This window comes from Spermophilus citellus, assembly GCF_964194105.1.
Source record: "Spermophilus citellus genome assembly, chromosome: 4".
NCBI classification, from domain to species: domain Eukaryota; kingdom Metazoa; phylum Chordata; class Mammalia; order Rodentia; family Sciuridae; genus Spermophilus; species Spermophilus citellus.
The window spans coordinates 21053684-21067682 of NC_138185.1; the positions used below are offsets into that span (position 1 = coordinate 21053684).

Below are 13999 nucleotides of genomic sequence, written 5' to 3' on the forward strand. Positions count from 1 at the left end.
ACTATCTGCACAGCTGCAGTGGTCTTTTGAAGTGTTGGTCAGACTGTTATGACCCTGTGCACACTGGCCTCATGACGGATAATGCCTCTGGCACCCAGGTGGACTGGCCCCGACCTTCCCCCACGAGCCTGGCTGTACTCCACAGGATGGCCCTTTTCTGTTCCTTCACTATGTCACGCTCATTCCTGTCTGTCTCTGCCCTTGTTCCACCTTGCTCTAGCTCATTCTGAGTGGCTGGTTTCTTGTCACCCAGAATCCAGGCCTTTCCTGACTTCCTGTCACCCAATAACACATCACTCTATTTTAATTCTCTGCGTAACAGACAATCACTCTGATAGTTTTCTTGTTCATTTATTTACTGTTTCTCCCTAGACCAGAACATAATCTCCAAAGCAGAGACTCTTTCATTCTTACAATTACACACCTGAGTGCCTAGGATCAGGAACATGCCGAGCATTCAGTAAGCACTGAGTGAATGAATGAACAATCGAGTTTTGTTTAGGAACAAAGATGAAGGCAAGAACATTAATGGAAATGGGAAGGAACAGGCCAGAAATGGACAGTGAGCACACGTAAAGCAACATGAGACGTGCTAAGCTGGGTCTCACCTGAGCAGCACAAATATGATACTAACCAAGTTCCAGCCAACCCAATCTGGAGCTCCAAGCTTAACCCTTACACAGGGTCAATGAAGGGCAAGAATGGTATGGAGGGTAGTCCCCAGATCTTCACATCAAAGCCACTTTTGTGAAACCCTTTATGACTCCTAGCCTGTTGATGGTCCAGCCACACTTGCACCTGCTCTGGCTGCGACACCCCCGTACCCTCTCGTGGATAAGCCTCCTCCAGGCCGTGGCCAGTACCTGAGCTCTGCAGCCAACTCTGATTCTTCTCCATGAGGCATGACCACTGCATCCTCTTCATTTCACAGAAGACTGAATCTCTCTCAGCCCTTCTCGATACTCGACCTCGAATGACCATTGCTTATTTTTTTCCTTTAAAACACACACACACATACACACACACACACACACACACACACACACCCCCTAAACCTCTATCTTTGCATGTCTTATTTAGGCCTATGCCATCTGAACAGTTTCTGAATAATTATTAAAAATGTTTTTGAAACATTTTTGAACTGAAAAAATACTTGAGTTTAATAACCTTCACAAATATCCCACTGTGTGGCAGATGACACTTGTCATTTTACCTTGACATTTACTAACTGCTTAATATCTGCCAGGCTCGATACCTTTACAACAATAATGGCCCACATTTATCAGGTGTTTACTCTGTGCCAGACTGTCCTAGAGACTTGTTAAATATCTCAGTTATCCCTCACGTTGGCACTGTGCAATGGGCCTACTGTTATTTCCATTTTACAGACAAAAAAAAGCAGAGTATGGAGTGGTGGGGTAGCTCTCCCAAGGACATACAATTGGTAAGTAACAGAGCCACCACTCTGACTGCTTTCCCAACAGTGACCACAACTCAAAAAAGACAAACTTAGAAATCTATAATGCAATTTGACAAGTTCTAGGATGTACGAAGTGCTAGGGGAACACAAATTCCACTGAGGTGATGAGTTTGGAAAAATTCAGAAGAGCTGAGGTTGAAGCTGGGCTTCACAGGAGGAGGAGGAGCAGGAGTGCTCCAGGTGACCTGGAGAAGCCAGGCATGCCAAGTAGTAAGTAGAGAAATCACAGCAGTCTAATCACTACTCCAAAGCCACCTTCGGAGGAGTAAGCCACAGAAATGCCATCAAAGCAATATACCCTCACAATTACTACTCTCTAGAAAGGAGTCCATTTGCCAAATCCACCTGTTCCAAAGCACAAACATATCTTCACCTTTTGCATGAGGAACACCAATGGGTGTGGCCAACATGGAAAGCTTGTGCAGAGCCCCAAGAATGCCAGAACAGCGCGCTCTCCCCACAAATGAGCTGTTCTATTACTTGAGACTTACAACTGGGAAAAAAGACCAAGGCAATAACTGCACACTGCACTCCACAATAAATCCTGCCACATGCCCTCTAGCCTCTGCTCAAGCAATTCCAGGCTTCCAACACTGGCCCCAAATTAAAACTACGAAGACAACTCAACCCTTGTAATATGAGACTACTTATCAAACTTCTCCTCAATGTGGCACAAGGGTGGCGAAGAATAAATGGAAGACCACTTGCCGGTTCTGCCCTCTGATATTTACTGTTGCCTCTGACTGGTTGCAGGAGAGCAAATAATGTATTGGAGTCTAGAATGTTCAGTGTTTGGGATTCACACCAGCCCCACCAGGGTAAAGCTGTAAGCATCAAAATCTTAAAATAATATAATCAGAAAGAAACTAAACAAACAGAAAACCCTGTATAGCAGCCACCTAATGGCTCCCCAGACTGAGGATGAACTGTTTCTTTCCACACAGACAATAAACTCTGCAAGATCCAGCCTTTGTTGGTGGGCCTGGCGACACAGAAAGCACAAAAGGGGCTTTTGTGTGAACTGCTGCTTCTGGGTAGGTTCAACATGCAGCAGCCAGGCTAGCTGTTCCTCCCCTGTCTTCTCCATTCACACGGGCAAGGAAGGTAATTAAAATCAGCCCAGGGACCAGGCAGGAAGGCTCGTCCAGGGCCACTGTAATTAACCTCTGGAAGGTAAGACTGCACAAATGGCACTGTGGGGACACAGTGCAGGAGCAGCTGCCACAGCTCCCCTCAGCTGCTCCTCAAAACAAAAGAACACCCCAGCAACGTCCCCTGCTTTCCGCACAGTGGTCCCAAGGAAAAATAAAGGCCCTGATCCTACCAAAGTGGCAGTTCACTCTAGGAGGGAGCATGTAAAAAAAATGGCCATAGAATTCTCCCTCACAGTTTCACATGGCCGTGCTGGACTGCAGCCTCGCTCTCCGGGAGAGACAGTTCTTCATATGCAGTGGGTTCACGACCCTGTCATTCACACCAAATGCCAGCAGCAAGCACAGCACACGGGAAACTTCTGGTGTCGAGAACCTTAAGAGAAAGGGTAAGGAGGGCTGGGTCATGCAGCTGTGCGTCTCAGAACCATATGGGCCCCCTGTCAGGCAGTTCTGCTTCAGTGGTCTCGGGTGGGGCCGGAAAGCAGCCTAATAAGTACCTGTGTGCTTTCAACACAAGTGGCTGCGATGATCTTAGATAAACTCTGCAAACTGCTCTAAAATCGGCACTTACCTCAGTACCAGAGAGAAAAGGCAAGAGAAGATGACAGAGTGGAAGGGAGATCCACAGAGGAGGGAGAGGACGTGGGAGCTGGTCAGAACTCCACGGGCAGAATCAGGGCAGGAGACTGGACTAGACCTCCTCCGCCACAGGCCTACTGTGGTGCCTTTTCAGTCCGGAGCCCTCTCTGACAAGGGAGTCTAGTGTGGTGGAAGAGGCCTGGGGTGCAGGCTGCAGTCTCAGGGATCAAAGGACTGGCCGAGTGGCCCAAAGGAAAGCTTCACATCTGCCTCCGGGGTTCACCCCATGTACCTGGACCTTGCACTAGCTGCTGCTTGACCCAAAGGCCGAGGAGTCAGAGGCCCTGCTTCGCTCCACAAAAAGAACACAGAAGTCACGAGGCCCTGTCTGCTGGAGGCTGGAGATGCAACCCTGGCAGATGAGTGCTAAGGTTTGTTCTCCTTCCACATTCTCCAATGCCGCTTTGATGACCCATCTCCAAAATAATTAAGAACAATACCCTTCCATGTGGGCACTAGGGATTATAAAACCCCAAAGAGAAAACAAACATCAGTGGAAGCTCTTAGTACAAAGGTCAGTGGTGGCACATAGGGGGTGGGGAGCAGGGAGTCAATGAGAGCACAGGTGCAAATCCAGCACTGCGACCATCTCTCTAGGCCTCAGGAATAAACCATTCAGGCAGGATGAGGCGAGGATTAAACAGGGAACATATGAGCAATGGCTGCCTACAGCAGACAAATGCTGGCCTTCTATGGCCCTCAGCCAACGCATCCCCTCCAAGATGCACTTCCATATCCCACTCGCCTCATTCCAACCAGCCCAGCCACAAAATCCTAGGGATGCCATTCAGACACAACAGGGGGGATGCCGCCTGTGCCTTCAGCAAACCTGCAAAACTCCAGGGGACCACGCAACTTACCAGCGCATCAATGAGGACTTCCGCTCCCTCTTCGCTCTCGTGGAGGGTGTCAATATCTGTCAGTTCCTGAAGCAAGTCAACCACGGCGATGGACACATGTGCCAAGTGTTAAGGGATCACGCACAGAATGAAATCCAATGATGAGTTATTAAATGTGCAGTTCCCCGTTTCCTCATCAGCTGCTTTATCACCATGTACCTTTAATACACTCTGGATTTATTAGCCTCTCTTCAACAAGGCTCCTCCCCCAGGGGGTGCTCGGTCGATAGTTAACTGACCCGCTCGGGCTCCTTCCTGGCAACTTCTTCCATGGGTTCACTGTTTTTTCATGAATCCCCAAACTTTAAATAGATCACTTGGGAGGGCACTTTTCCAGTAAGAGACAGGTCAACATATTTAACCCTATCTCATAATCTAAACTCTTGAAGCTCAGTGTCATTTTTACTACCTGGTACTGTTCACCTAGAAAGGCAGCGGTGATGGCTGGCACGCTCCAAGGAATTCTCAGATCAGGCAGGACAAATGGGTTGGAGAAACAGCCAGAAAGGTTTACACAGGGCAGCAATGGCTCCCCACCATCTTCCCCTCAAATTCCACAACACCTTGGACTTAAGGGGAAGGTGAACACAGGAACCAGGCCGCAGGTAAAAACAGGAGAAAGAAAGGGAAATATAAGGGAAAGGAGCACAAAAGAGAAAAAAAAGGAGTTACATCAGGAACCTGGAAGGCAAACTGCACTTCCAACTAAGCTTCCCTTCCCCGACCTGGAAGCATGCGCGCGCACGCGCACACACACACACACACACACACACACTCTCTCTCTCTCTCTCTCTCTCTCTCTCTCTCTCTCTCTCTCCCCCCTCGCTCCATCAACCTGTATTCAGTGACTGAATAAATAAGGCACTGTATGGTGATAAAGGCAAATTTGTTCTTCATTCTGGGTCTCAGTCTCCTCATCTATGAAATGATGAAGCTAGAAAATCAAAGCCAATTTAAAAAAAATCATACAGCAAAGATAATAACAACATGTGACAAACGAGGAATACAGACACCTTGGATGCAGGCCTCCTGAATTGAGCTGGGAGATGAGGAATAACTTACTAGAAAAAGAGTGGTCAAAAAACAGGGAACTAAAGATGAGAGCCGGTAGGCTAGAAAGCCAAACCACAGGATCAAAAGCAAAGAGACCAGAATACACCACCACGGCATCTGCAGAGGACGGGGAGAGGACCCAGGGGAGTGGAGCAAGTCATAATCACGTGAAGATTGACACTCTGAAAGAACAACCTCGGCTTGTGCAGATGCACTATGACCTCGAGTGCTGGGGGCTAGGCAGAGAGTGGGTACATATTGGGTAGCTGGGGAGGGTAGGAGGAGTCTGAAGGGGGACATCCAAAGCTGCCTCCTAGGTGGGATCCAAATGTGAGACAGGGATCAGAAGCAGGGCAGTTTTACCTGTACTTGGGAAAAAATAAAAGATGCAGGATAAATAAACAAGTACCACAGGACTTGCTAACGGCTAAGTGCTGTTCTGGGAATTTTATGAACATGTTTTGCTGAAAAAAACATTACTTGGTTTGCTTTCCTCATCTCTAACTGACCAGCTGACCACGATGAGTAAGTAAGCCTTCCATGTCCTAATCCTGTCACTCTCAAAGATATGTACCCAAACCATAAGAGTGCTAAAAGAGCAAAAAGAGCTTAAAGGTCTTGGAATGAAAATTCCAAGTAACTAGAAAAGCTGTTGACCCAAAAGACCGTGTGTTATATCTGACACACAGCAAACCAAAACACACAGACCATTCAAATCAATTTAAAAAAATTCACCAAGCTATCAAACTAGCTCCTAAAAGCCCTTGGACTACCCTGTTGGCAGGCATTAGTAATCTCCCTCTCTAAAAAATGAAAGCCACCATAATAGTGGCCCTTGTTAAAAGTCATATTCAGGCCAAGTGCCATGTTACTGAGTTCTCAAGCAGTATTAGAAGGTTAAGAGGTATCCCCACTTCACAGACCAGAACACCAAGGCTCAGAGTGATTCAGCTAACTAAAGTCACTTCGACCGTTAAGGGAGAATGGTAGGTCCACCTGATTCCACCTAGCACATTCCATTTCATATGAACGCACAGGGTAGAGCACAGATGTCAGGATTAAATGTGGAGAGACTCAGGTAAATTCTAGCTTTGATGTTGCTGTAATCACAGAGGAAAAAAAAATTGTCACTTATTTCCAACATAAGCCATTAATTATCCTAGGAAATGAGCAAAATGTTAATTATCTCCCGTTCTTCCCCCTCATCTGAGAAACTCCCATATTTGTTCTCTTGACAACTTCTTACATTAAGAGTTGTAAACACTTAAAAACCCATTCACATGCTTATTTGATATGCGAGGCAACATTTCATCTAGCGCACGCACACACATGCACATGAGTATGACCCCATCCATCCTTCCATCCATCATCCACTACTGTGTCAGATAGCTGTGGGACAAGGAACAAAGACATGCAATAAGTATTATCATCACATCCCTTGAGCAGCACCAGGCATGATTAAGTACTTACTAACTAGTATACAATAATTACTAATTAAGTAATTTCAAGAGACAAGTGGAGTATAGATGATTCCCAAAACGTGATAGTTGAACCTACGACTTTGTTGGCCTTATCATGGTACAGAAATGATAGTGTACAGTAGGAACCATACTTAGATTCTGGCCTTCTCCCAGGCTGTTGACACAGATACTCTGTGGGGATGCAGGGCAGCAGCAACAGGCTGCAGCTCCCAGTCGGCCGCCATGAGGGGCCACACAGACACTCTGCAGTGCACTGCTGCCAAGCTGTGTGCGCCAGGTCAGGGGCATTACGTGAATTTTCAAGCTGGTGGGTTTTTCAGGACATGACTCCTCTCTAAGTGAAGGGGCAGCTATATATCTGAAAGGGCAACAGAGGAGGAGCCAGGGCAAGCTTGAGGACAGGTCCTGTCATGGCATCTCGCTTTGCATCTTTAGTCAGCTGAAGGCTGCATTACTGTCATTAGCCAAGCAGTCTGTGTGAGCCCCTCTACTTCCTTGCAGCTTATTCCTTGTCTGTAAAATGGGGGTAATGGTCTCTGCCCAGCTTAGCCCTTTGCAGACCTACAGGAAACAAAATCATCAGATCCGTCAAAGGCCAGGTAAAGAGAGTCACAAAATATGAAAGCCCTAAATACAGACTGTGAGTCGAGTCTTCTCACAGGATGTCCAAAGCCCTCATTACTGCCTTCATTTTTCCAAAAGATTTCTCTAAAATCTAAAATTCAAGCTAACAGCAGCGTGGCCCTCACTTCTGGGTCACCGTGGGTTGAAGAGCTGAGTTTCTGTTTCAGCCAGGTCACAGAGATTCAGATGGATGGAGTCCTCGTTCAGTCTCTGAGGTCCTGTAGGCCAAATTACCACTTCTTTCTTTGATTAGACTTATACCATGCTCACAATGTGTCACATTAAACTAGAAACTTGAAAAAAAAAAAAAAGGAAGAAAGACTTTTTGTGACAATAGTGGTGATCTTATATAGGAATAGGATAAGTGTCTTAACTTTTACCAAGAAAAGTGGTTTGTTATAACATTCCAGTGGATTATGTCCTACTTTTCTGTCTCAGTGGAGAAATCAAACAGGGAATCACCTATTCACCAGGACTGGCAAACAGCTCATCAATCCTACCTGTGGTTTTACATAAATCCCCGCCTTTCACAAAAATACAATTTCAGCAAGGCAGTAAAGAGTCCCTAATTATGATCGTCAACCCTCAGGTAATGTAATATGACCCAGAAGACAGGAGATCATTTGAAGACCAGAAAGGGGACTGAGAACCAGAACTAAAGATCGACAGACAAACGAACTCTCAATCCTGACGAGGAAATTCAGCTTCGCTCTGCCACCCACCTAGCCTTTCTTCACAAGCAGAGGCTGCACATGGGTGACAGGCTTTTCCACCGTAGTTATAATTTCATTTCACAAGTAAAGGGTTCTCTCACCAAGTATAATAGGAGAACAGAGAGCCTGTCTCTCTGTGAATTACTGAAACACAGTTTCTGATAGCCCATTTTGTCACGTTGGGCAGAAAAGCCACCCCAAATCACTTCTTCTGTAAATGTCCACTATTGGGGCAGTAAGATGGTACAATAACAGTGAAGTATAAAAGACCAGCTGGGCATGAAATGGTCCATAACACAAGGGATCTTGGGAAAGAGCAGTGTTTACTTCTACTTTTTGGCTCTGCATATTTGTTATTTGGCCTACCACCACTTGTAGCCTTGGTACAAAAACTGAGTGTTAATCTTAGTAATCTCCAATGAGATGTGTCCACAAAGAACAAAGTTATTAAAAAAAAAAATAAGAGGAAGAGGAATTCAGCAGATGGCTTTTTACAAGTAATTTCAAAAAGGTTTTCTTAAGAAAATGAACCAGTGTAGATTCAGAGAATATAAATGACTTAATGCAACAAATGTGGGCTTTTTAAAACTGTTTTTCTTTTATTCTTAGATAGGACAGTGATTAAATACAGTTTAACTGACTCAGATGAATTTCAAACACACGGTGGTCTTTTTCTCCTCTTAAAATAGATGGCACAAAGCTACCCATAATGAACCTGGACTCTTAATTTTATCCCAATCCTAGGTCAAACCAATATGAAAAAGATGCATTCATTCAACATTAAGTACCATTAACTGCTAGTGGACACTATTATGACGCAGGGAAGATGCCCAAGGTAGGCTAACCTTCCAGAGACATTTTATCACCTAAACCCCATAAACAAGATTGCTAAATTGCCATTTGGGCACCTTTTTATCTAATCTGCCTTACTTCAGAGCATATTTAACTGGATCCAAAAAAAGGGGGAGGAGAAGTGGCTTATCAATACATATTATGAAGAACATCAGATGGCAAAAGAAGTCGAATCTTTTAGGTGCAATTTTGATTCTGGAATTATCAAAACGAGAATAACTCCTAGCAAAACAGCTCAAGATATACAAGTCTTGTTAGTGCCTGCAGGAAAGCAATGCAGCAACACCCCCTCCCCAGTCCAATTAGGAAAAAGCCCCTGAGGAGGCTCAAACCCTTCCCAGCCCAATTCTTGCTCATTATCACTGGGTCTGTAAACGAGGCACCCTGCTCTGCTCTACCCTACACACCCTCTGGGATGCTATGGCATGCCTTAGTCAGCTTGTTCCACTTTAGCATTATCAGACCCCAACAACCAAAGTTCAATTGATCCCTTTTTGCCTTAAAAAACAACAACAAACCATTTGCTCCTTCTTTTCTAAGTTCCCGCGGTAATTCTTCACAAAATCCAACTGAAAAAATCTGCAAGTCCTCTTGGATTTCTAAAGTCTGAGAAAACTAAACAGTAATTTAGAAAATACTGGCTATGACCACTCCCTAAAATTATTCCACAGAAAAAAGGAGCTGTACCACCTGCACCAATGATCTCAATAACTGACATACAATTTCTCTCTTCCTGCCCATTAGTATGCACACACAGTACCGATAATTTAAGTCAACACTACAATGAGACCTCATCTTTCTGAATCACAAAGGGTGGAGAGAAAGCAGTTTGAATGAAATTTGATTTAGATTTCTTTCTTTCTTTCTTTCTTTTTAAGTGAAAGAATAAGGCACTTAGCTAGGGAGCCATAGTATGATTAAAATAAACAAATAGCAAAAACAAAAACAAAACCATGGACCCGATGCCCTGACAGGTTTGTAAAGACAACATAAGCGGCCAGCAAGGCCATGTCAGCTTCCAACATATGAAGAATGGCAGTTTCCTTTGCAAACATAGAGCCCGTGGAAACAGACCGGAAGTGCCCTCTAGTCTCCACATCTATCAAAGGCTTCCATCGCCAATCCCAATTCCCTGACCAGCCCCACGCCAGAGGTGACCTACACCTCTTAAGAGTGCTGATGACATTTCCTGAGCACTTTAACAGCTAGAGCCACAGGGGTGGTTTACCTGTGCGTTTTGCTCTCGATTCCAGTTATCATTCCTGTTTCCCTAGTGCCACACAACACACTTACACAAAGGAGGAACCCCCAAAATGCCAGTGATCTGCCAAAGAAGACTAGAGGGGACTCTGCCGACTTGTCATGCAGGAGGAGAACATGGCAAATGACCAAACCAGGACACTCATGAATATGGCACCATGGTGACTTTTACTTATTTTTTGTAGCAGAAGGGGTGACCCGCCACCATCTGGAGTTTCACCTTCCCCTGTTTGTTTTATTCCTGCTTGTTCCTTTAGGCAAACAGAAAAATTCACTTAAGCCAGGCCACAAAAACTGGCATTTTGAGTGATACTTTGAAAAACATCTTTCGATATACTTTTGGTTTTATTTTCTCTGTAGAAACACTCTAAACAGTTCATTAAAAAGGGGCCCTAAACATGTTTAAATGATTTGCTTTACAGAAAATTATTTTAAAAAGCAATATTTTGAAAAGGCAGCAGCTGTCGGGTTCCCCTTATGCTCCCTCTGAGCAACCCTTCAATGCTGGGGGGTTGTGATACCCCCAGCTCTTCGCAGACCACAGTTCCACTCTGCAGCCACCTAGGGCGCCGGCTGGGCCCTGCTGGGGCTGGGGAGCTGGCCAGGAGCACTGACCACCCCACCGCAGCAGCCGAGCAGAGATGGCAACTCCTAGCAGCGTCTCCCGGTTGAAAGGACGAGGCACGAGCTGTTTGCTCGCATCGTCTACCTCTGAAGGTTACAACAAATCAGCCTCTGATCCAATTAAAATCCCTCCAGTTCATGTTTCCTCCGAGAAGGACAAAGCACAGATGACCCACCAGCTTGCTGGGAACACAACCAGTCGGGTATGGTGCTGGCTGATAGATGAAGAGTTAAAAAAGATTAAAAATTTAAGTCATGACTGCCACGAAATTGTTTATTCATGGTACAGTGTTTTAGGCAGTTACAGCTGTACAACAGTAAATTGTTAACAACCATTTCCTGAAGAAAAATTTCCATTATAGATCACAGAGAAGACAAGGAGCAGAGCGCAGTGGGCAGGGAGATGGGGTTCCGCCGGCAGAGGATGTGTCAGCTGCGAGTCAAGAGGGCCCATCCTTCCCTGAAATCACGGGAAACTGAACTGTGAGGACGATGACATTTACCCTAATTGCTGCATCTAATTAAAATTAAGGTAATTAAAAATTTTCAATGCACTTTAAATGTGACGTAGGGCATAATTAGATTTTTAAAAATATCGTGAGGGCAGTTGGGTGAAGGTTAGCATACAAGAGTGGGGAACAGATTAGCTCTCAGAAAACAGGAGGGAATGGCAGTCTGTCAAGAGATATTATAGGGGGACGTGTTTTCTTCCTTTCTAAAGACCAGGACTTAACAATGCGGAACATCTGCGCCCTGCCTCTCCCGAGCATGCCTACGTGGGACGTGCTGCTTGAGTCAGTCTTCTCACCAGCGGGAACCGGCTGGTGAATCAGCAAAATGTCAGTATCCTGGGAAAGCTGCTACTATTATTTTGGGTTGGCAGGAGAGAGCTGTGTTTCCAGAAACATAGCAGGTGACTCTGGTATTCATTCACAGGATGAGGTGTGCCTCAGGGTCTCTGTCAAAGATGTGGTGAAGCCCACAGGGAAGGCTCCAGAGCAGGAAGGAATGCTGGACGGGACATCAGCACCTAGAGTGCCAGCCTTGCCTCCACAGTTAGCCGTCCAGCACCTGGCCTCAGACTTGTCACTACAGAAACAAATAGGGCACTAGGCTAAATTACTGCTAAGGTCTAAGGGATTTTGGAAGCTTCCATTCTATAGATGACTTGAAAGTGAAGTCACAACTCAAATGCCAATCGCTGAATCTTTGAGAACCACTTTGTCCTGGAAAGGATCCCTCATATGGCAGGTAATGGCTTCAGAATAATTATTTACCTCCTCTCCAAAATCTGTATGTGGAAACCCAATGTGTGACAGTGTTTGGAGGTGGGGCCTTTGGAGGTGATCAGGTTGTGAGGGCAGAGACCTCAGGGATGAGATAGATTAGTGCTCTCATAAAAGAGCCAGCACGTTCCCTCACTCCTTTCCCCACAGGAGGACACAGTAGGCTGTCTATGAACCAGGAAATGTGACCTCACCAGATACCAAAGCTGCAAAGGCCTAGATTTTGCACTTCCCAGAATCCAAAACCATGAGAAACCAATTCCCACTACTTCTCAGCCACCCAGTTCATGGTATTTGGTGATACAGCCCAAGCTGACCAAGACAGTGCCCACTGTACAACATTGCTTGAGCATCCAGCGCAGCTCACGGTGCCTGGAATGTCAAGGCATCAAAGCATGTCCATGGAATGAATCCAGGAGACCTTCCATGGAGCTCATGGACACAAGCTAACTGACCATGGCTCTCTATATAATCCACACCCCCCACAGCAACCCCTGGTGAACACAGTCCTCAACCTGGGAACCAGCAGAGCAATTCTTAACACTGTCTAACATTACATGGAAGCATCAGAAATGTCTTAAGATTGCCCTTCAAGAAGTCGACATTAAAATTATTCACTGATTTATTTCTATGAGAATTATCAAGCAAGAAAGAACCTAGTCAGACATGCTCTCAGGAGAGAGATTACCAGCAGGATGAAAATAACATGAAGCAGCAGCGGATTTCCCATGAATATCACTCAAGCAGACTAACTACATTTGTCTCTTACCTCTGGAAATCTAGAGTCAAACAGAACAACTATTAAGAGGAAATTTTGGTTTAATGAACATAGCCTTGTCCACAGGCACATCAAAAATCTTTTACATTAAAGCTATTGCACACTTGATGGCAAAGACAAAGTATGAAATGGTTTTGGAAGTCATGACTCAAATTCACTTACAAGGAACATTTACCAAATGCCTAATGAGCAACAGGAACCTGCTTGGCACTCTGACAGCTTCTCTGATCCTCTCACTAACACTGAGAGCCAACTATCTGTGCAGGTGAGGGGAGGCACCGAGATTTACCTAAGAAGGGAAGCTGGGAGTCAGACCTAGCTTGTCTGCTTAGGTCTAATGCACTTCCAACCAATAGGAAATGCTCTTTATTCCTCTTTAAGGAACTGGAATATAGCAGTGGACACAACAGACGAGCTTCCCTGTCCTCAGGCCATCCCAGTGTGCTTTCTACCACGGTTCGCTGCCTCCCCTGGTCAGATCCACTGGGCCATCTGCTAGTGGAATGATGTCTAGATCAACACATTCAAATCTGTCTGGCCTTGCCTCAATAAGGGGCTTCCAAATTCAGTTCCTGAAAATTAATGCTGCTAATGTCTGAACAGATACATCATTATGAATTCTAATACTAATAAAAGCAAATAGGACAATTAAGGATTTGCCCAAGGTTTGTTAACAGATAAAAACTGGATTTTCAAATGAGTAAAGAGCAGCGTGTGTTTCAAGATGGAAGATAATTAGAATGGAAATAGAACACCAGACGTGACAGCACACATCAGCAGAGACAGACAGGGGAGGAGCGTAAACAGCCCCCTCCCCGAGTCAGCCTTCTACTGAGGACAGATCTGAAAGGATATCTGTATTATCGTGTCCCAGCAACCCGAGAAGCGACTGCACAGCATTCAGCTCCACCAGAAGGTGGTACAGGTCTGGCATGGTGGCCACCACGTGCATCTCTTGAATGATGTCATTCAGGTCCAGTTCGGATTCCATGAATCTAGGAGGGGAGAACAAGACAGCGTCATTAAAAGGAAGGGGCACTACTGGCGCTGAGGAGCAAACAGCAACACATCCAGACAAAGAGACGATCTGTCAAAGTGTCCACGACAGACCAACCAAGAAGTACACTCATCCAAACATCATACTGTCACACAATTT

General features: G+C 45.4%; 1 protein-coding gene across 3 annotated transcripts in view; it reads right to left on the reverse strand.

Moving 5' to 3' along the window:
- The window catches only part of CTNNBL1 (catenin beta like 1), a 161655-nt gene that overhangs the window by 98079 nt on the left and 49577 nt on the right, over positions 1 to 13999 (reverse strand). For all 3 annotated transcript variants that reach the window (XM_081291769.1, XM_081291768.1, XM_081291770.1), the window contains exons 4-5: positions 13697 to 13838; positions 4134 to 4229 (exon numbers count right to left, since the gene is read on the reverse strand). In XM_081291769.1, the coding sequence (XP_081147895.1) occupies positions 4134 to 4229; positions 13697 to 13838 (238 nt within the window). The remainder of the gene's footprint in view (positions 1 to 4133; positions 4230 to 13696; positions 13839 to 13999) is intronic.